Raw genomic sequence first — 22,688 nt, forward strand, 5'->3', positions numbered from 1 at the left:
TTTTGTTTGTTTGGGAAGACCTTTATCTCTCCTTCTATTCTAAATGACAGACTTGCTGGATAGAGGATTCTCGGCTGCATATTTTTTCTGTTCATCACATTGAAGATCTCCTGCCATTCCTTTCTGGCCTGCCAAGTTTCAGTAGAGAGATCAGTCACGAGTCTTATTGGTCTCCCTTTATATGTTAGAGCACGTTTATCCCTAGCTACTTTCAGAATTTTCTCTTTATCCTTGTATGTTGCCAGTTTCCCTATGATATGTCATGCAGAAGATCGATTCAAATTACGTCTGAAGGGAGTTCTCTGTGCCTCTTGGATTTCAATGCCTTTTTCCTTCCCCAGATCAGGGAAGTTCTCAGCTATGATTTCTTCAAGTACACCTTCAGCACCTTTCCCTCTCTCTTCCTCCTCTGGAATACCAATTATGCGTAAATTATTTCTCTTTAGTGCATCACTTAGTTCTCTAATTTTCCCCTCATACTCCTGGATTTTTTTAATCTTTTTCTCAGCTTCTTCTTTTTTTATAAATTTATCTTCTAGTTCCCCTATTCTCTCCTCTGCCTCTTCAATCTGAGCCGTGGTGGTCTCCATTTTATTTTGCAGCTCATTTATAGCATTTTTTAGCTCCTCCTGGCTGTTCCTTAGTCCCTTGATCTCTGTAGCAATAGAATCTCTGCTGTCCTTTATACTGTTTTCAAGCCCAGTGATTAATTTTATGACTATTATTCTAAATTCACTTTCTGTTATATTGTTTAAATCCTTTTTTATCAGTTCATTAGCTGTCGTTATTTACTGGAGATTCTTTTGAGGGGAATTCTTCTGTTTCCTCATTTTGGATAGTCCCTGGAGTGGTGCAGAACTGTGGGGCACTTCCCCTGTGCTATCTTGAATAACTTGCGTTGGTGGGTGGGGCCGCAGTCAGACCCAATGTCTGTCCCCAGCCCACCACTGGGGCCACAGTCAGACTGGTGTGTGCCTTCTCTTCCCCTCTCCTAGGGGCGGGATTCACTGTGGGGTGGCGTGGCCCGTCTGGGCTACTTGCACACTGCCAGGCTTGTGGTGCTGGGGATCTGGCGTATTAGCTGGGGTGGATCGGCAAGATGCACAGGGGTGGGAGGGGCAGGCTCAGCTCGCTTTTCCTTCGGAGATCCGTTTCGGGAGGGGCCCTGCGGCACCGGGAGGGAGTCAGACCCTCCGGAGGGATGGATCCGCAGAAGCACAGCGTTGGGTGTTTGCACAGTGCCAGCAAGTTTCCTGGCAGGAACTGGTTCCCTTTGGGATTTTGGCTGGGGGATGGGCGAGGGGGATGGGCGAGGGAGATGGCACTGGCGAACGCCTTTGTTCCCCGCCAAACTGAGCTCTGTCGTCCCGGGGCTCAGCCACTCTCCCTTCCGTTGTCCTCCAACCTTCCTGCTCTCCTAGCAGAGCTGTTAGCTTATAACCTTCCAGATGTCAAGTCCCTCTTGCTGTCGGAACACACTCCATCCGGCCCTTCCACTTTTGCCAGCCAGACTCGGGGTCTCTGCTTGGCCGGCGGGCCGCCCCTCCGTCCCGGCTCCCTCCCGCCAGTCCGTGGAGCGTGCACCGCCTCGCCGCCCTTCCTACCCTCTTCCGTGGGCCTCTCGTCTGCACCTGGCTCTGGAGACTCCGTTCTGCTAGTCTTCTGGTGGTTTTCTGGGTTATTTAGGCAAGTGTGGGTGGAATCTAAGTGATCAGCAGGATGCGGTGAGCCCAGAGTCCTCCTATGCCGCCATCTTCCCCTGATCTCCACAAACTTCTTTATTATTAAACTACAGATAGTACCTGACTTCCAATGGTTCAACTTAAGATTTTTGGACTTAATCATGCTGTGAAAGCCACACACTTTCAGTAGAAACTGTACTTTGAACTTTTACCTTCTGGGCCAGCAGTGTGTGGGATGATAGCCCCAAGACGCTGAGCAGGGGCAGCGGCACCTGCACCATAGCTCCCCGTCAGCTATGCTATCACGAGGGTGAGCAACTGATACACTTAAAACCATCCTGTACCCACACATCCACTCTGGCTTTCACTTTCAGCACAGCACTGAATAAATTACATGAGATATTCAGCACCTCATTATAAAATGGGCTTTTGTTAGATGATATTACCCAACTACAGATGGACATAAACACTCTGAGCATGTTTAAGGTAGGTGAGTCTAAGCTATGATGTTCATTCAGCAAGGTAGGTGTACTACATGCATTTTCGACTTATGATAGCTTCAACTTATGCTGGGTTTATTGGGATATAACTTCATCGTAAGTCAAGGAAGATCTGTATGATAAATGAATAAGTTTAAAAGTTGAAATTTTTAACTGAAACCAGAAAAAGATTCCATTAAAAAAGAGAACTAAAAGGCAATACCCTGATAAACGTGGATGTAAAAATACTCAATAAAATATCAGGAAACTGAATCCAACAATACAATAAAATTGTGATTCATCACAATCAAATGAAATTTATAACTGGGCTGCAAGGGTGGTTCAATTTTCACAATTCAATCAATGTAATACATCACATTAATGAAGGGAAGGATAAGAACCATATGATCCTTTGAATAGATGCAGAAAAGCACTGGACAAAGTACAACATCCATTCATGACAAAAACTCAACAAAGTAGAGTTAGAGGAAACATACATCAACCTAATAAAGGCCATACATGAAAAACCCACAGCTAATATTATCCTCAATGGGTAAAAACTGAGAGCTTTTCCTCTATGTTCAGGAAAAAGATAGTGATGTCTACTCTGACCACTGTTATTTAACATAGTACTGAATGTCCTAACCATAGCACTCAAACAACACAAACAAATAAAAGGCATCCAAATCAGCCAAGGAAGAAGTCAAACTTTCACTATTTGCAGATGACATGATACTCTACATAGAAAACACAAAAGACTCCACCAAAAAAACTGCTAGAACTGATAAATGAATTCAGTAAAGTCACAGGATACAAAATCAATGTGCAGAAACCAGTTACATTTCTATACACCAATAATGAACTTGCAGAAAGAGAAATCAAGCAATTGACCCCACTCACAATTGTACCAAAACCCACAAGATACCCAGGAATAAACCTAACCGAAGAGGGAAAAGATCTGTACTCTGAAAACTATAAAACTTAATGAAAGAAATTGAGGAAGACACAAAGAAATGGAAAAACATTCCATCCATGCTCATGGATAGGAAGAACAAACAGTGTTAAAATATCGTTACTACCCAAAGCGATCTATACATTCAATGCAATCCCTAACAAAATAACACCAGTGTTCTTCACAGAGCTAGAACAAATAATCCTAAAATCTGTATGGAACTACAAAAGTCCCTGAATAGCCAAAACAATCTGGAAAAAAGAAAAGCAAAGCTAGAGGCATCATAATTTTGGACTTCAAGTTGTATTGCAAAGAAAGAGTGATTAACACAGTATGGTACTGGCACAAAAACAGACACAAAGATCAATGGAACAGAATAGAAAACCCAGAAATGAACCCACAAGTATATGGCGAACTAATCTTTGACAAAGGAGGCAAGAATATTCAATAGGAAAAAGACTGTCTCTTAAAAAAAAATGGTGCTGGGCAAACTGGACAGCAACATGCAGAAGAATGAAACTGGACCACTTTCTTACACCATACACAAAAATGGAACTCAAAATGCATATAAGACATAAATGTGAGACAGGAAACCATTAAAATCCTGGAGGAGAACACAGGCAGTAACCTCTGACATCGGCCATAGGAACTTCTTACTAGATATTATCTCCAGAGGCAAGGGAAACAAAAGCAAAAATGTACAGGGACTTCATTGAAATAAAAAAAGCTACTGCACGGTGAAGGTAACAATCGACAGAACTGAAAAGCCTTTTGGATGTCTTCTTTGGAAAAGTGTCTATTCATGTCTTCTGCCCACTTCTTAAATGGGTTGTTTTTTGAGAAGTTCTTTATAGACTTTAGATACCAGCTATGTCATTTACAATTATCTCCCATTCCAAAGGTTGCCTTTTAGCTTTGTTGAGGCAACCTATGCCTAAAAGGCAACCTCCAGAATGGAGGTTTGCAAATGACTTATCTGATAAAGGGCTAGAATCCAAAGTCTATAAGAACTTCTCAAATTCACCCAACAAAACAATAAGCCAGTTAAAAAATAGACAGAAGACATGAATAGGCTTTTTTTCCAAAGGAAATCTACAGAAGACCAGCAGACACATGAAAAGATGCTCAACATCACTCATCAATCAGGGAAGTACAAGTCAAAACTATAATGACATATCACCTCACACCAGTCATAATGGCTAAAGTTAACAACACAGAGGGGTGCCTGGGTGGCTCTGTTGGTTAAGAGTCTGACTCTTGGTTTCAGCTCAGATCATGATCTCACGGTTCGTGGGATCGAGTCCCATGTCTGTCTCTGAGCTGATAGCACAAAGCCTGCTTAGGATTCCCTCTCCCCAGCTCACACATGCTCTCTCTCTCTCTCTCTCTCTCTCTCAAATAAATAAATAAATAAACATTAAAAAACAACAACAAGGAAACAAATGTTGGAGAGGATGGGGAGCAAGGGGAACTCTCTTACACTTTTGGTGGGAATGCAAACTGGTGCAGCCACTCTGGAAAACAGTATGGAGGTTCCTCAAAATATTAAAAATAGAACTAACTACCCTATGATCTAGCAATTGCACTACTGGGTATTTAACTAAAGAATATGAAAACACTACATCAAAGGGATATATGCAGGCGCTCCTGGGTGGCTCAGTTGGTTAAGCATCTGACTTTTGATCTTGGTTCAAGTCTTGACCCTCAGGGTCATGAGTTCAAGCCCCGCACTGGGCTCCACAAGGGTTTGAAGCCTACTTAAGACAACAAAACCAAAAACAAACAAAAAAAAAAACCCAAACAAAGGGATACGTACACGCTGATGTTTCTAGCAGCATTATCTGCAACAGCCAAGAAATACATGCAGCTCAAGTGTCCATTAATTGATGAATGGGTAAAGAAGATGGGGTGTGTGTGTGTGTGTGTGTATAAAACTCACCTATAAAAAAGAATGAAATCTTGCCATTTACAACAATGGGGACGGAGCTAGAGAGTAATATGCTAAGTGAAACAATTTAGTCAGAGAAAGATATATGCCATATGATTTCACTCATGTGTGGAATTTAAGAAAAAAAACACACACAAAACTTGGGGGGTGGTAAAGGGAAGAAACCAAGAAATAGACTCTTAACTACAGAGAACAAACTGAGGGTTACCAGAGGGGAGGTGGGGGGGGGGGGAGGATGGGTTAAATAGGTGAAGGGTATTAAGAAGGGCCCTTGTGATGAGCACTGGGTGCTGTATTTAAGTGCTGAATCACTAAATTCTACACTTGAAACTAATATTACACTGTATGCTAATTGGAATCTAAATAAAAACTTAAAAATATATCAATAAAGAAAATAAATAAATGTTGAAATTTTAATAATAAATGTAAACGCAAGTTCTAATCTTTTCTTCTGTAAGACAACGGAGCCTCTGGAACATCTTTTGCAAACCATTCCCCTAGTCACTCCTGAGCCCCCGACACGCACAACACCCCAGGAAATCTCTCAGTGATGTCTCACAGGCAACTCACATCCACATGTGTGAACAAGTTCAGCATGCTTCCTTGTCAACCTGCTTACACACTCCCAGGCTACCAAGAAATGACCCAGAAATAAAGACACCAGCTCCCTTTCTGGTAGCCATCAAGTCAGCACTCAGGAACATGAGCTAGAAATCACGTGTGACCCCAAGCGTTATGGGTTGTTCTGTGTCTTCCAAAAGAATACTGAAGTACTAATTCTCAACATCTATAAATGTGACCTGATTTAGAAATAGGGTCTCTGAAGATTATCAAGTTATGAGAGGTCATTAGGATGGGCTCTAATCCAATGACAATGTCCTTATTAAAAGGGAAAATTTGTACATACTGAGACAGATGCAAAGAGGAAAGCCAATGTGAAGACTCAAGAAAAACAGCATCTATGTGCTGAAAAAAAAAAAAAAATGCCTGAGGCCACCATAAACTGGAAGAGAGGCCTGGAATAGATTCTCAATCCCAGCCCTCAAAAGGAACCATCCCCACCAACACCTTGATCTCAGGCTTCTGGCTTTCAGAACCACGAGGCAATCAGTTTCTGTGGTTTAAGCCACCCGGTCTGTGGTTCCACTGTTACAGCAGCCCTGGGAGCTAGAAATCAGGTGTGACCCTGGGGAACATGGGCCCTGCTGCAGCCCCTCAATTTGCAGTGCTGCCTAAAAGGACTTTGTATGAAGCAACGTGGATCACATCATTCCACCTGGCACCCATCAGTGGCTCCTTACTGCTCAACAAATGAGCTGCACCCTCTACATGAATCCTGATGACCTGGCCTAGCTCACCCGCCCAAGCCATGTGGCCACACTTCTCTGGACCATGTGCCCATGGTCTGTGCTGTCAATGGAGACATGCCTGGCTCTGTCAGATGCCGTCTCTGTCCACAGTGTTCTTTATACACAGAATATAAATTCCCACTGCACTTTTCACGTCACTCAAGGGCTCTCTTCCCTAACTGCCACCGGTGGAAGAGGTCTCCCCGGATGTGGTGCTATACATAAACCAACTGATAAATTCAGCAATTATCTAAAAGTCAGGTCTTTTTCAAATATCATTAATAGGAATATTTTCACCATTTTTGCTCCTATAAACTAATTAGGCTGGAACCCATTAGAAAGTGCCAACACATGTGCTTTATAAAAAGATCATTTCTAACACAATAAAATTTAATTTTCAAGTTGAAAAAATGATTAAAAGATTGATGTTGAACAAATTTGTTCAGAGAACAAAAATGTCATGCTCTGTTCCTTTACATCATTTCTTTATTAGGAGTTTTAAGTACATACATAAAACTGCAAAGAATTTTTAAAGAAATAATAAATTACTTACCTCTTCTGTATTAATAACAAGCTTGGCTAAGAAGAGACGGATATTTAATGATACTGATGGATTTCCTAGTTTGTCATGAAGAAATTTCATCCAAGGGGGAAGACTGCTTGGCACTGAACCCTGAAATAATCCATTCAAAGTTACCTTAAAAAGTGGAATAAAATAACTTCACACTTTGATATCATGAGATGACAAAATAAGAGACGAGTAACAAAAGGCTCCTGGGCGGCTCAGTCAGTCAAGCATCTGACTCTTGACTTCAGCTCAGGTCATGATCTCAGGGTTCATTAGATCAAGCCCCATGTCTGGCTCTGTGCTGACAGCATGGAGCCTGCTTAGGATTCTCTCTCTCCCTCTCTCTCTCTGCCCCTCCCCTGGTCTCTCTCAAAATAATTAAATAAACATTAAAATTGTTTAAAAAATTTAAGACACAAGCAACAAAAATCACGTTTATTAGATACAGAATTTGGTATTTGACATTAAGTGTTCATTCTTACTGTGATAGCAATAAACAGTATTAAATGAGACACCATCAGATTAGCAGAAACAAACCTCTTCTCTTTTAGGTAGGATCTGATTTCTTTGCATGTGCTTAATCAGGGCTGTCATGGTTGCCATACATTCGTGCTGATTAAGCTCATCCATTTCTAACTCCAGGACAGCATCTTGGATCACGGGATCTTTATAATCCTAGGAAAAGGGAAGAATCTGATGATGCAGAGTACACTGTTAGATTAGTATACAGGGGCCTCTGGGTCGGTGGGCCAGTTGGTTGAGCATCCAACTCTTGATTTCAGCTCAGGTCATGATCCCAGGGTCATGGGATCAAGCCCTCTGTCAGGCTCCACACTGAGTGTAGAACCTGCTTGGGATTCTATCGCTCTCTCCCTCTGCCCCTCTCCCCCACTTGTGCTCTCTCTCTCTCTCTAAAGTAAATAAAAAATTAAAAATAATAAAATTTCAGTGCATGTGATATTCTGACTTTGGGGGCAATATCACAAAACACACACTTAGGTAACAACGATACTTGAGTAATAATATCAAATATACTTATTAGGTTTTCTTATTAAACAACTTAGAAAAAATTACAGGACCTCATATCTTCCTTAAGTTATAGATACATAATTCTCCTCTGATCTCCTCATGGGGAGAGATCTCCTTGGGGGTCATACTCAGGTTATAGCATCCATGCAGACATGTGTTGCTTTGTACAAACACAAAGATCTTTCCAAATGTTTCTGTCTAGGAGGCCCAAGAATGCTCAATATCTTGAGAACAATAGTCTCCATGATTCTTAGTTGCCATGTTATGGAGAAAGTGGAGCTACTGACACATAATTTTAAGATAAACTTTTACCAACATTTCTTTTCTCAGTAAACTGAAAATGAGTTTTTCTCTGAAAAACTTCATAAAGTCCTTAATTTGCTTTGATACTTTAATAAAAGAACAAAATTTTTAAACCATTGTTGACCCTAAAATTCTCTTAGAAATTATAGCAGAGATAATTATTTTATAAATGTAATGAATTGAGGTTTTATATACATAGTAAATTTTACACACACACACACACACACACACACACACACACACACAGAGCTGAACAATTTATCTGGATATTTCCCAGGAAGATAATTTTCAGAAAAGAAAGATTTGAGAAATCCCAAGAAGAAATTTTTAGACAGTTAAAGTACTTACAGAAACTGAGTAGAAAGAGGAATAAAATGGCCCTACAAAATTCTGTAATTCTGTCTGCCCTGGTAGCAGGAACTATTTCAGAACATCACTTCCCAAAGATGTACAGTATTTGGAAAAGGAGTCTTCTTATAACCATTGTGGGTATGGTCTCTTTCCTCCCAAAGACAATGGATAATTTCTATAAACTGGGGGTTTTAGAAATGACAGGAAGTGATGTTATGTTCTACTAGGAACAGTGCTAAATGAGCACTGAAACAGTAAATTTTACACACTATCAGGTTTATAAGAGACAAGAAAAAACCACATTCAATCAGCCACAAAAATCAATTAGAATAATCTTAATGTCCCTTTTTCCATATACTTGGTAAGGTGTCAAAGGAGTTACAATATTTGACTGCATTCAGATCTACTCAACAGGTTTTTCAGTAAAAATTATTGTATATCAAGATGCTGCTCACAAGGACTAGATACATCTGAACTAGGACTCAGTCATGCGATCAAACTGAAGGCACGAGGATTGAACCCAAGATGCCTCTTTTGTTCACAAAAGAGGAGTCTCACTAGCCAGTGTAGCCATAACAGAACAAAGTCACACTCTTTTATTGCCCAGCAGAGATGTATGACATAATCTAGGTGAAAGAACTAATGAATGGCTCCTCTTTTAAACAGTCATTAAAAAAGAGAGAAGCCAACCCAAGAGGCAACGTAAGGTACAGACAAACTCAACTTCAAAAACGCTGCACTGCTCCCACCCTCCTCGGGCAAAAAGCCGCTGGGTAGACCAGAGGGGGCAAGAGCTGCCTGGCAATGTCTGGGGATGGAGAAGGAGAGAGTGAGGTGCCCGCCTGTGGGTCAGGACCCACTCCGGGAGGACATCAGTATGGAGGAAAGGAAAGGGGTTGAGAGAAAGAAGTTAGTGCATATCAAAGAAACTGGAAAGGGAAAAAACTTGAATGAACCCTGGACAGGAATCAGATGTATCTGTGGAACTCATGCTTTTACACATACGTACACATGTGTGTGTCTGTGCAGGTGCACAGGTGTCTGTCTACCTACAAGTTTCCTGTCTGTTTATGAGGTCAAGCTATTATTTGTGAATACAGATGCATTCAGTTATCTCAGTTAGATAACATCAAATATTCAAACAGCTTCTTCGTTTTCTGTAGAGAGAGAATGCAACAGTCATACCAGCAAGACCTCTGAGTATGGTAGTCGTCTTTCTCACTGGAAACCCTTAAAGGCAGTTCTGATTTAAAACAGTAATCTCATGAAGACTGGTTACTGTGAATCAGCCCTTGCAGACAGCTTTCTTTCCTGTACTGACAAAATCCAATTGCTGAGTCTAGAGGATGGAAAGCTGGGACACAGATGTTGGAAAATTCTCCGCACGCTATTCTCTGAGGACTACTGACACAGAACTAGTTTCCCCTAAGTATGAAGCCCAATTCCTTTATAAATGCCAACAATATTTTTTAATATGTGACATGTGATCACCCGTCTCCGAAAATGACCAGTGGTAGATTTAGGGTCTTGGGAACCGTATGAATAGCTCTGAACTCCAGTTGAGAAATCAAATTGACTCATTTCCTCACTCAGGCTGCTGTCTGCCAAATACGACAAGGAAGATATATAATGAGGGCCACCTAAGATATAAAGAACAAAATACATTTATTCAAATTAGTAAAAAATGTATTTCTCTAAGTTCAAATGATATTAATAAAATTAAAAGACTGTGTTAACTAAGGCTTTTATCAATCCTGTGATTCTCCACTGATAATCCAGATTAACAAAGCAAAAAGGAAATGGGGAAAAGACACCTCCTCCTGCTTTTGTCATTAGTGAGCGGTTATTCTATACTGTCATGGACAAAGAAATTAAGTTAAACCACATACAATTTTTGAATATGATGTTAACAGAATTTCTTTGCAGTTAAAATTTTGACGGGGTACATTCTGCATAAAAGTATAACATAAATGTGGGAAAAGATACTACTGAAAAACAACCAATTCACAAATGTAAAGAATTTACAAAACTGGTCCAAAATTTATCCTCAAGTCAGGAAAAAAAAAAAGGTATGAAGAAAAATTAAGCAAAAAAATGAAACAAGGAGCATGTGGAGCAAGAGACAGATAATTTTATAACAGGAAGCCAGGACAACTTCCTTCAAAGGCTGGCATTAAACAAAACGCTGATATCTGGGACCAAGATTATTCTAGGCTGAGGAAACATCATGTGCAAATGCCCTGGGGCCAAAAGGAGCCTGGTGCCTATAGGTACAGGCAGGGGGGCAGTGCTACTGGAGCACAGTGAGCAGGAGAGTAGCAGGGGGGCAGCAGGTGGGTCAGGGGTCTTAGGCAGCTCTGTCTTCAGGGAAGTGGGAGTTGACAGAGGTTTGGAACAGAGGAATGGCAGGATGAGATCTGTATTTTAACACAGATTCTTGAATGTATTTAAACAACATACAGACATAATCCATATACAAACATAGATAACTATCAACCAATCTTGCACTTTTAAGAAAAAGCATACCATTTCTCAGCCCTCTTTGGCCATTCTGAGATCTTTGTACATAGGTAAAAGTTTAGCTGATTAAATTTCTTTCAAAGTAAAATTCTACTTGCCACATAAAACCTTTTCAAACTCTATTTCAATGTTTTGGTGTACTTAAAATATTTTTTATTTACGTAACAAATACCAACTATTAGAATCTTTCTCATCTTTTAAAAACAACCTACCTGAATCCCCATTTCCTGCTTCCCTGGCTTCTTTCCTAATTTCAATGTACTTTTTCCTTCTTTCCATAGGAACCTATCAGGCAAAACAAATACACCACTTAAAACTTTGTAAAATCCTGATCACGATTTTCTAGTTTAGTAGCAATTGCCTCAGTGGGGTTCTGTGAGAATCTGTGGGAAAAGCATTCCTTAAGGGCACTCACCTGTATTTCTTTGTGGATTTTTTTTTTTAATTTTTTTTTTCAACGTTTTATTTTATTTTTTTTGGGACAGAGAGAGACAGAGCATGAACGGGGGAGGGGCAGAGAGAGAGGGAGACACAGAATCGGAAACAGGCTCCAGGCTCTGAGCGATCAGCCCAGAGCCTGACGCGGGGCTGGAACTCACGGACCGCAAGATCGTGACCTGGCTGAAGTCGGATGCTTAACCGACTGCGCCACCCAGGCGCCCCTCTTTGTGGATATTTTTTAATGCTTTTAAATTTGATAAAAGTCTTGTTTAAAAATTAATTTTTTGAGGCACCTGGATGCTCAGCTGGTTAAGCATCCAACTCGATTTTAGCTGAGGTCATTATCTTGCGGTTCCTGAGATCAAGCCCCGAGTCGGGCTCTGTGCTGATAGTGCAGAGCCTGCTTGGGACTCTCTCTCTGTGCCCCTGCTCGTGCTCCCTCTCTCTCTCAAAATGAATAAATAAGCATTTAAAAATAAATAAAACTTTGCCAACCTGCAAAAATAATTTTTTTGCCAAATTGCTTGGGGACCCAGGGTGGGCTAAGATGTGGCAGCCACAGGCCCAAATTACTAACAGTCTGCACTTTACTTACGAGCTCAGTTTCCTCAACTGCATGGTTATGGTATATCATAGCACCTCACAGTGTTGTTGCAAAGTTTAGAAGTGACATATACCAAGTGTCTGAATGCTTAATACACTAGTGCTATTATTTTTTGGATTTTTAGTTCTTTGAACAGTGTTACACCTTGAGAAAAGTTCCCAGTCTTGTTCCAAAAGGGCACAAGGCAGGAAGCAACCATTTACACGAACTCATGAACGACTTAGATGTGGTCGAGGTCAGCAGCTAGGCAGGTGAACATGAATGATAGTTCCTGACCCAGACAACCCAGAGCTCTGGCACTCTGCCCGCCCAATTCCCATTTCCAATGGGCTGTGAAAAGCTGCAGTAACAATCTCCTACCAATCGCTGAGGTTGGTGTGTCAAACTCAGCTTGGCTAAAATCAAGCTTGTCACGTTTGCCACAGCAAGTTTTCCACTTATCCACATGACGTCAGCTCACAGCACCCCCATTATCCTGCCAAATCACCCAAGCAGGGCCAGAGCGTTATAATTCTGTATCTGGATGGACCTCAATTTCACAGAACGGATAAATTAACTCAGCAAAACACTGCTGGCATGTGTCCTCCCAGCTCCTTTTATTGCCATTTTCTATCCTTTACTAGCTAAAAGAGCAAAAAGTCGAGTTATGATCATGCTTTTATAGGTGCCTGAGAGGCTGAACTACATTAAACTACCAGATTTTATAGTTCAAAGCAGACTTGATACTGGGAGTTTTTGTTCATCATAACATATTGCTTTTTCTTCTATAAGCTCTTGGTAAATTTTTTAAACCTAGGAACACCATTAAAAATTTGACTCACCTCAACTTCTACAGGAAATGTGTAGCAGCGTTTCAGGTCAATCAGATTTTCAAAAATAAGCAAGTTCTGTAAGTCCAAAAAGTCGTAATAAAAATATCTGAATAGTGGAAATTGTTATTGCTGATGCTACTATAGAGTTAACGCTACTTATAATTCATGGGGAAGCATTTTGGCTTTAAAATATATACATACAGAACTCAAAGAACTACATCTTTAATATTATAAGAAGGTGCAAATTATGATACAATTTTAATTCATATAATCTAACTTGCAATCCTACAATGGCAGCAACAGTGAAAATTTCAGAAGCCTACCTTTTCAGGTTTTTCACTCAACAGAAAACCTTGGTAAAATTTTAATTCGGTGAAGACACAGCAGATAACAGAAATGGCACAGTTGTAGGCAGCACAATGGTACACTCTTCTCCTCTCTAGCAACTGATTCTCACCCGCCATGTTCTCTGTAAATGCATCATAGCACAATCTGCAGAGTAGATCCAGGTGAAAAATCAATTCACCTAACAGGGAAATCATCGCTAGAGCCCAACAATGCCCGACAACAGGATCTCAATTCAGTTTAGCTTTTTCCGAGTGTCAGGTTTGTGCCCAGTACAGTACCAGGTACCAAAAATAAAAGTCAAGCAAGTCACTATATTCACGCACACCTCGAGGGAAGACAGTGCCTAGGGATTTCACCACACTGTGGTATGCACAGCAACAGCAACAAGCACGGTAAGTTAAGACACGGAAACAAGGAAGATGGACAGTAACCCAGGCGAAGGAGCCAACGAAGTTTTAAGAGAAATTATCGGAACTGAATTTTGATTTCTTAGTTATGTGAAGATTATGAGCAGAGAGAAGAGTGTCACTTCCAGCAAGGCATAAGCCACACTGCGTGTTCAGAAGATGAGGTGGGAACTGGCAGTGCCTGGCAGTGAGCCGAAGGTGGAGAGGCGGGCGTTCCCGGAAGAGCTCGCCTGCCATGCTAAGGAGCCTGGAGTGCATTCTGCACAATGCGATCTCCAAACAATGCCCAGGTGGCCAACTACTTTTGAAAACAGTGTTGTCAGAACACAGCCATGCCCCTTCGTTTCCACATTGTTTATGACTGCTTTCCCAGTACACTGCAGTAGTTGCAAGAGACCATATAGCCTGCAAACCTGAAAATAGTTACTATCGAGTGGGACGTTTACAGGAAAAGCTTGCTGGCCCCTGTTACTGAAGATGAGGTTCTTTTGAAGTGTTTCAGGTAGGAGGATGAAACAATCAGGTTCACACTGCAGAGGTATTATCAGACTAGCAGCAGCACAGGCAAAACTGATAGAGACAAGCCCAGGAGCGGGGAGAATAACGGAGAAGGAGACTACACTGCAGTGGTTCCCCAAAGAACACCAGACGCTACAACGCTAGGTGAAGGAAGGAGGATGAGAAAAGGGCACCGGTCTTGGGAGTGCTGAGGAGATAACCCCCGCCAGATGCGATGACTGACAGGGTGGACATGCAGGCCGGAGAGATGAAGATGAAGGGAAATAAAACAGGACGCCCAAGTCTCTTGTTAGTGCAGATGAATGGATGCCGGGCACATCATTCCCCGAGGAGGTAAAAGAAGGGTGAGGGTAAGAGGACAGTACGGAACAGCTTGCTTGGGAAAGGCAAGTGAGGCCTGGCAATGTCTGTGTCAATATTAACTAAGAGGGAACTTCACGAGAAGGCCACTTTCAGAGAAAATGTATTGGACTGCTTTGTATTTTACAGAAAACCTGCTTAGACATGCAATATTCCTTTAATTTCAAATGGAGGTCAGGAAAAATAAAATACATAAATCCCTTCGTGCTGTAAATCATGCCACTAACAATATATCAACCTATTAAGGGAGGAAAATGGTAGAAAAAAACAATAAAAGAAAAGAAGTTTTATTCCTTATAAAAGATGACTATAGGATAAAACACGTTACCCATAACCTGCTAAATTAAAGTACACTGAAGTAGTTTGTGCACAAGAAAAAAACCCAAGAAAACCATAAAAACTCATATTTAAATAAACATATATACATGCATAAAATACATGCATCAAAAATATTAACGAATCAAATACAACCCCAAATTAACTAAAAATCTTACTTAATAAGTGTCTTTGTAAGTTCACTTCCTTCTGTAACACATGAGCCATGGAAAACCTGATTAATTTTAGACTCCTTCGAGTGAACATCATCTTTTGGAAGACGAGAATACATCACATCTAGGATCTTGTAACAGCCCATCTTCTTGGTGATTTGAGTATCAAAGGTAGATTCATTTAGCTAAGGAAAAGTAACAAGTAATTGTCTTTGGTCTCATCAAACAAGAAAAATAGTTTTTTAATATATCAAATGTTCAATTTAATACTCAATGCTCTTTACATAGAAAATAATTTTAACAAACATGTTGAATCACTTCAATAGGAGACTGCCAAGGGTCAGAAACATGGGTATATTGATGTGTTACGTTGAATGTGGCAGGAAATAACACATAATATCCAAATAGAGAACTTAGGGCATCAATATAGGACTTTTACACAAAATCTTATCAAAGTCATGATGACAACAGGTGAAACTTCAATGTATTAAAAAACAAGATTTTCAACTATTTATAGTATTTCCTAAAGGTATCCAAGTCCTAACTCCCAGAACCTATGAGTTCTCATAAGGCAAAAAAAGGACTTTGCAAATGTGGTTACGTTAAGGATCTTGAGATTGGGCGACAATTTTGGATTGGTCATGTGGGCCCTAGATGAAATCATATGTAACCGTATAAGAGGATACATAAAGGGATGAGACAGAAAGGAAAAGGCAATGTGATGACAGAATTAGAGGTCGGAGTGACACAGCCACATACAAGGAATGCCAGCAGCCAGCAGAAGCTGGAGGAGACAGGAAGTAGACACTCAGAGCCACAGGGGCAAGCGTGGCCATGACAACACCATAAATTTAGGTCAGTAAAACTAATTTTGGACTTCTGGCCTCCAAAACTGGGAGAGAATAAATCTCTGTTGTTCTAAGCCACCAAGCTTATGGTAATTTATTACTTGAAGATTCAGGAAATAACACACATTTTGGCATTATGAGTTTAATCTCCTGTAACAAATGCCAAAAATATGAAAGTGACTTTGGAATTGGATGATGGGTAGAGGCTGAAATTTGCCATGCATGACAGAAAAAGCCTAAACTGCCTGCAGAGACTGGTGGTAGAAATACCAGCACTGAAGGCATTGCTGGTGAGGGCTCAGAAGGAAGTAAAAAAGCATGCTAGCAAAACCAAATTGTCTTAGGGAACATCTCAATCATCATAAACACATCTTTGGTATAAATATGGATGTTAAAGTAGCTGCTGGTGAGGTCTCAGAAGGAAATAAAGAACATATTTTTTGACACTGAAGGAAAGGAGATCCTTGTAATACAGTGGCAGAAAACTTAGCTAAATAGTGTTCTATGGCTGCACACACAGCAGAACTTACAAGCCATGCACTTGAATATTTAACTAAAAATTTCCAAGCAAATTTTTAGAAGGTGCTACCCCCTTTCTTCTTTGCTGCTTAAAATAAAATGTGAGGGGCAAGAGATAAATTGAGTTAGGAACTGCTGGGCAAAAAGAACCAAAACTTGATTTGAGAAATTCTCAGCTTATCCAGACTGTAAAAGATGCTAACATTAGGAGATTCACTGTTAAAAAAGTGGCTCCAAAGACAACAAGGGTGTAGCTGGACAATCTTGGACTACTGCTAAAGAAATTAAGCATGGGACTCATGGATGCCCTCAATTATTTCATCAGAACCAGGAACAGAGATGGAATTATCCAGCAAAGATCTGTGGAGGACTCTCCTGTTAGTAAACCTCTAAGGCATACATAGGAGAGCTACAGAGTTTTTGAGAATGTCATACCAGAAGAAACACCACCAGCTTGGACTGAAAGGGACAGAGACAAAATGAAATGAAAAAAGGCTGTTATAATCCCTGAATTCTACAGGCAAGAAAAACAAATAATTTGTTTTCTAGTTTCACAGGTCCACAAATGGAAAGAATTTTGCCTCATGATGGATCATACCCAGAATCCCACCCATACCTGATTCATATGATTTGAATGATGAAAAAGGACTCTGAGCTGATGATATTCAGATGCAACCTTGGACTTAAAAGTTGATGCTATAATGCATTTAGACTTTGAGGGATGTTGGGATGGGATAAATGTATTTTGCAAGAGGGAACATTTGGTGCAGGTGGACTGTATTCGGCTGAATAATATCCACATACAAGTACCCACATTTTAATCACTGAAACCATGAATGTTACCTTATATGACAAAAAAGAACTATACAGATGAAATCAAGTAAAGGATCTTGAGATGGGGAGATCATCCAAGTGGGCCCTCAATACAACACATGCAGAGAGAAATTAGACAGAAAAGGAGGAGGTAATGTGACCAGAGAAGGAGGGAGAGGAGTGATGGGGCCACAAGCCACGGAATGCTGGCAGCTGCCAGAAGCTGGAAGAGGCAAAGAACGGATTTTCCCTTAGGGCCTCCAGAGCCTTGCAACACCTTGATTTCAGCCCGAGGAAACTGATTTCTGGCCTACAGAACTATGAGAGAATAAGTTTTTGTTGTTCTACACCATGGTGGCGGTAATTTGTTATAGCACCCTCAGGAAACTAACACAGATCCCATGTAACTACAAGTTGTTACCAAACTGTTGAAGTAATGCTCCTTGAGCAACAGAGATCTTCTGACTGAACATACGGAAGTTTTTAAGAACACCAGCCAAGGAGATTTATCAATTCTTATTAATAGTCAATTTAAGGGGCGCCTGGGTGGCTCGGTTGGTTAAGTGTCCAACTTCAGCTTAGGACACGATCTCACGGTTCATAAGTTTGAGCCCCACATCAGGCTCTGTACTGACAGCTCAGAGAACGGAGCCTGCTTCAGATTCTGTGTCTCCCTCTCTTTCTCTCTCCTTCCCCTGCTCACACTCTGTCTTACTCTCAAGAATAATAAATGAAACACTAAAAAAAATTTAATAGTACATTTAATAACAGATGTACAATACCTTTGTAAATCTAGACTTCAACACATCAATGGCATCCACCACAATTCTGCTAAAGAATTCTATCAAGGCATTCGGGCTACAGTGCCACAGCAGAGTGAGAAGGCAGCGATCTACAAATGCTTGGCGAGTGACATTTGAAAGTAGGTCATCCCTCTTGAACATTCTGTACACACTTTCCAAAAGGGCTAATTGTGTGACACATGAACTCCTAAGAAAAAAAGAAAATTATATGAACATCCCTGCTTTGAACAAATATTTTGAGTGCCCACACATAAAACAAGCAAAATAAATACCAATGACTACAAATTAAAAAAATAACTTTAAAGATTATATATATATGTATATATATGTATATATATATGTACATATATATACATATATATACATATATATACATATATGTATATGTATATATATGTATATATATATGTATATATATGTACATATATATATACATATATATACATATACACACCATGAAAAACAAGAAACATCTGTACATAAATCATATTATTATACTCATCCCCAGAAATCTTCATGCCAAATTTAGGCATTAAGAACAGTTTTCATTTACTTTCAAATCTGATGTTGTTTAGAAAACAGCTGAGGCTATGGGAGAGTCTCAGGCCTGAAGATGATCACAATTCCAGAATTTGAATCTCATGGATCATAATTTACAAATTCTAGTCTCTTCCTAGTAACAAACTGCCATTCATATTTCCTATACAGAGATACATTCATCTGGCCCTTTATGTTCTTATCTGGAATGAAAGATACTTGAATGATCATCTCTAAGATTCTGTCTATAAATCTATAAACTAAGAATACAGTTAGTTTCTTCACCTATAAAAATGTGAGGTTAGGACTAAATGATTATTAAAATCTTTTTCCGGTTCTAAAATCCTGATACTCCGAAGTTAAATAGGAACCAGAGTAAAAATATTAGATGAAGGTAATTCAGTCACAAAACTGTAAGGCTGCAGGACAGATGCTACATGGGCTTCTGTAACATTTATTTGGGCACGGTCTTAGATTTAAATTCTTCTGAAGAGCTTCCTGATACTGAGCACAACAGAGATGCACAGCCCTAAAACTATTACACAGAAAGTTAAAAAGAGGAGCAGGGAAAGAAAAGGAAAAAGAGCAAAAATCTGGTAACAAAAAATGGGCCAGCAGATAGTTTACTTAAAATAAATGCAAATGAGCTCTAAATATATGAGTATATGCTCTATTTCACTCATAATAAGAGAAATATAAACTAAAACAACACTGAGAGATCCCCTCTCACCTATATAATTGGAAAAAAATCCAAGTGTTTGACAATATACTCTGTTGGCAAGGCTGTGATGAGACAGACACTCTCATACATTGTTGAGGGAATGTAAATAATCACAGCCTCAAAATAAGGGATGTGGTAAAAGCTAGCAAGATTACAAATGCATTTAATTTTTGAATTATGTATAGGAATCCACTCCAAAGACATACTGGCAAAATACAAAATGACATATACACATGGCTATTCACTGTGACATTATTTTTAACAGCAAAAGACTGAGCCCAAGGGGGCTGCTTCAAAATAGTATGCTATAGTGAATAATTATACAGTTATTTAAATAAAAAAGGATTGAAGAAGATCTCTTGGTACCAACATGTAGTGATCTGTAGAAGACATGAGATGGAAAAAAAGGGAGGTGAAAAGGAATAAGAGAGGGGGCAGAGACAGAAATAAGACTCCTGAATATAGTTCATTATACAGATATGACCTTCAAATCATGTAAATGTTTTACATGTTCAAAAAGAAAATTAAATCAAAAGAAAAAACATAAACATTTCTAAAATCTGATAATTAAAATAAGCATACCTAACTAATTGGTATAACAGCTACGTATTGAAGAAAACTTTACCAAATGATTTTGGAACACAAAACTCACAGAGAGTATATTCTAAGTAAATTATAATTAAAATGAAAATTTTTAATTGCACACACACACACAAAAGTCTTGCTGGAATTTTGACAGCGTTCACATTAAATTTATATATCAACTTAACAGAATTGCCATGTTAACAAATGTTGAATCTTCAAATTCATGAACATGGGATGTCTCTCCATTTATTTAAATCTTTATTTTTTTATTTCTTTCAGCAGTGGACTATAATTTTTAGTGCACAGGTCTTGCGCTTTTGTTAAATTTATTACTAAATTTATTACTTTGTTTTTATGATGCTATTAAGAAAACAATTATATTCCTAGTTATAGTTTTGAAATGTTCTCAGCTCATATACAGAAAAGTTGATTTTTGAACATTGATCCGGTATCCTACAAACTTCCTATAATTGCTTATTAGTTCTGAAAGCTTTTTGTAGATCTTAGGATTCTCTCCCTCATGCCATCTGTGAATAAGGACAGTTTTGCTTCTTTCTTTCCAATCTAGTTGCCTTTTATTTCTTTCTCTTTCCTGACTGCACTGGCCAGAACCTCCAGTACTGTGTTGAACTGAAAAGAGTACACATCCTTGCCTTGTTCTCAGACTTAGGGGGAAAGCATTCAGTCTTTTACTATTAAATATTCTGTTGGCTGTTGGTTTTTCATAGATGACCTTTTGTCCTTTTCATCATGAATGGATGTTGGGCTTTGTCACAAATTTATCTGCATCCACTAAAATGGGAATGTGATTTCTGTCCTTTATTCTTTTAATATACTATATACTATTCATTGATTCTCAGATGTTAAATTAGTTTTGCATTCCTAGGACAAATCCCAATTAGCAACAGTGTGTAATATTTACATGTTGTTGAATGTGTTTTGTTTTGTTTTGTTTTTTTAAATTTTTGAAAGACAGAATCTGATGGGGACAGGGGAGAGAGAGAGAGGGAGACAGAATCCGAAGCAGGCTCCAGGCTCTGAGCTGTCAGCACAGAGCCCAACATGGGGCTCGAACTCACAAACAGTGAGATCATGCCCTGAGCCTAAGTCAGACGCTTCACCGACTGTGCCACTCAGGTGGTTCCCTTGGCTGGATGTGTTTTTCTAATACATTTTTGAAAATTTGTGTGTCTATATTCACAAAGGATTCTGGTCTATAGGTTTCTTGCAATGTTTCTTTCTGGCTTTATCTGTGTGATACTAGCCTCATAGGATAAGGTGAGAAGGATTCCTTTCTTCTGTATTTTCTGAGGAGTTTATCAAGTGTTGATATTTTTTCTTTAAATATTTGATGAAAATTCACCAGTGAAGCTATCTGGGTCTGGGCTTTCCCTTGTGAGATTTTATTCTTTTCTTTTTGTGAGAAGATTTTAATTCTATTTATTTACTTACTAAAGGTTATACTCAGATTTTCTATTTCTTCTTCAGTCACTTTGGTATTTTGTGACTTTTTAGGAATTTGTCCATTTTAGTTAAGTTGAATTTGTTAGCATAATGTTATTCATATTTCCCTATCTTTTTAACTTCTGAGAGGTCAGTGGTAACACTCCCTCTTTCCTTCCTAATTTTCATGAACTGTACCTTCTTTGTTACTCCTAGTTTGTCTAGCTAACAGTTCTTCATTTACCTTTTCAAAGAACAAATTTCAGTTTCACTGATTTTTCTCCACCATTTTTCTAATTTCAATTTCATTAATTTTCATCTAATCTTTATTATTTCTTCCTTCTGCTTCTCTTCAGTTTAGTTTTCTTTTTCTTGATTTTAAGGTACAGGTTTATATTACTGATTTAGGATATTTCTTATTTTCTCTTTTTTAATTATTAAATATAATTTATTATCAAATTGGTTTCCATACAACACCCAGTGCTCATCCCAACAAGTGCCCTCCTCCCTACCCATCACCCACTTTCTCCTCTCCCCCACCCCCCATCAATCCTCAGTTTGTTCTCAGTATTTAAGAGTCTCTTATGGTTTGCCTCCTTCCCTCTCTGTAACTTTTTCTTATTTTCTAATACAGGTATTAAAAAATACAAACTCCTCTCTAGGCACTGTTTTAGTTCTATCTCATACATTTGGATATGCTTTATTCGTATTTCATGCAGATCAAATTCTCATTTGATCAAATATCAGATCAGATCTGATCTGATCAAATATCAGATCAAATATCTGATTTCACTCGTAATTTCTTCTCTGACCCAAGGGCTACTTACAAATGTATTAATTAGTTGGTTATTTAGAAGTGTTTTCTTCCATTATTAACATATAAATAACTTCATTATGGATGGAGAACATACTTTGTAAGATTTCATTCCTTTTAAATTTATTACGACTTGTTTTATGGCTTCCATGTGTGCTCAAAAGAATGTGTAGTCTCCCATTGTATAGAATGTTCTATAGTTGGTTAATTATGGTTTTTTAAAATATCAATAAAAAGGAATGAATTATTGATTCACGCTACATCATGAACCTCAAAAACTTGCTAGAAAAAAAAAAAAGCCAGACATAAGAGATCACATAGTCTATGATTCTATTTATATGAAATGTCCAGAAAAGGCAAAGTTATAAAGACTGAAAGTAGATTAGTGATTGCCTGGGGCTGGGAATGGGAATGTGAGTTAATATAGGATGTTATCAAGAGGATG

General features: G+C 39.0%; 1 protein-coding gene across 1 annotated transcript in view; it reads right to left on the reverse strand.

Annotated features, from left to right (window-relative positions):
• Window positions 1-22,688, reverse strand: part of PRKDC (protein kinase, DNA-activated, catalytic subunit) — a 204,104-nt gene that overhangs the window by 94,196 nt on the left and 87,220 nt on the right. The window contains exons 41-48 of the mRNA XM_043601034.1: window positions 18,123-18,330; window positions 15,167-15,345; window positions 13,362-13,530; window positions 13,048-13,113; window positions 11,394-11,466; window positions 10,153-10,301; window positions 7,516-7,653; window positions 6,964-7,083 (exon numbers count right to left, since the gene is read on the reverse strand). Of these exons, the coding sequence (XP_043456969.1) occupies window positions 6,964-7,083; window positions 7,516-7,653; window positions 10,153-10,301; window positions 11,394-11,466; window positions 13,048-13,113; window positions 13,362-13,530; window positions 15,167-15,345; window positions 18,123-18,330 (1,102 nt within the window). The remainder of the gene's footprint in view (window positions 1-6,963; window positions 7,084-7,515; window positions 7,654-10,152; window positions 10,302-11,393; window positions 11,467-13,047; window positions 13,114-13,361; window positions 13,531-15,166; window positions 15,346-18,122; window positions 18,331-22,688) is intronic.

This window comes from Prionailurus bengalensis, chromosome F2 (assembly GCF_016509475.1).
Source record: "Prionailurus bengalensis isolate Pbe53 chromosome F2, Fcat_Pben_1.1_paternal_pri, whole genome shotgun sequence".
Classification (NCBI taxonomy): Eukaryota; Metazoa; Chordata; class Mammalia; order Carnivora; family Felidae; genus Prionailurus; species Prionailurus bengalensis.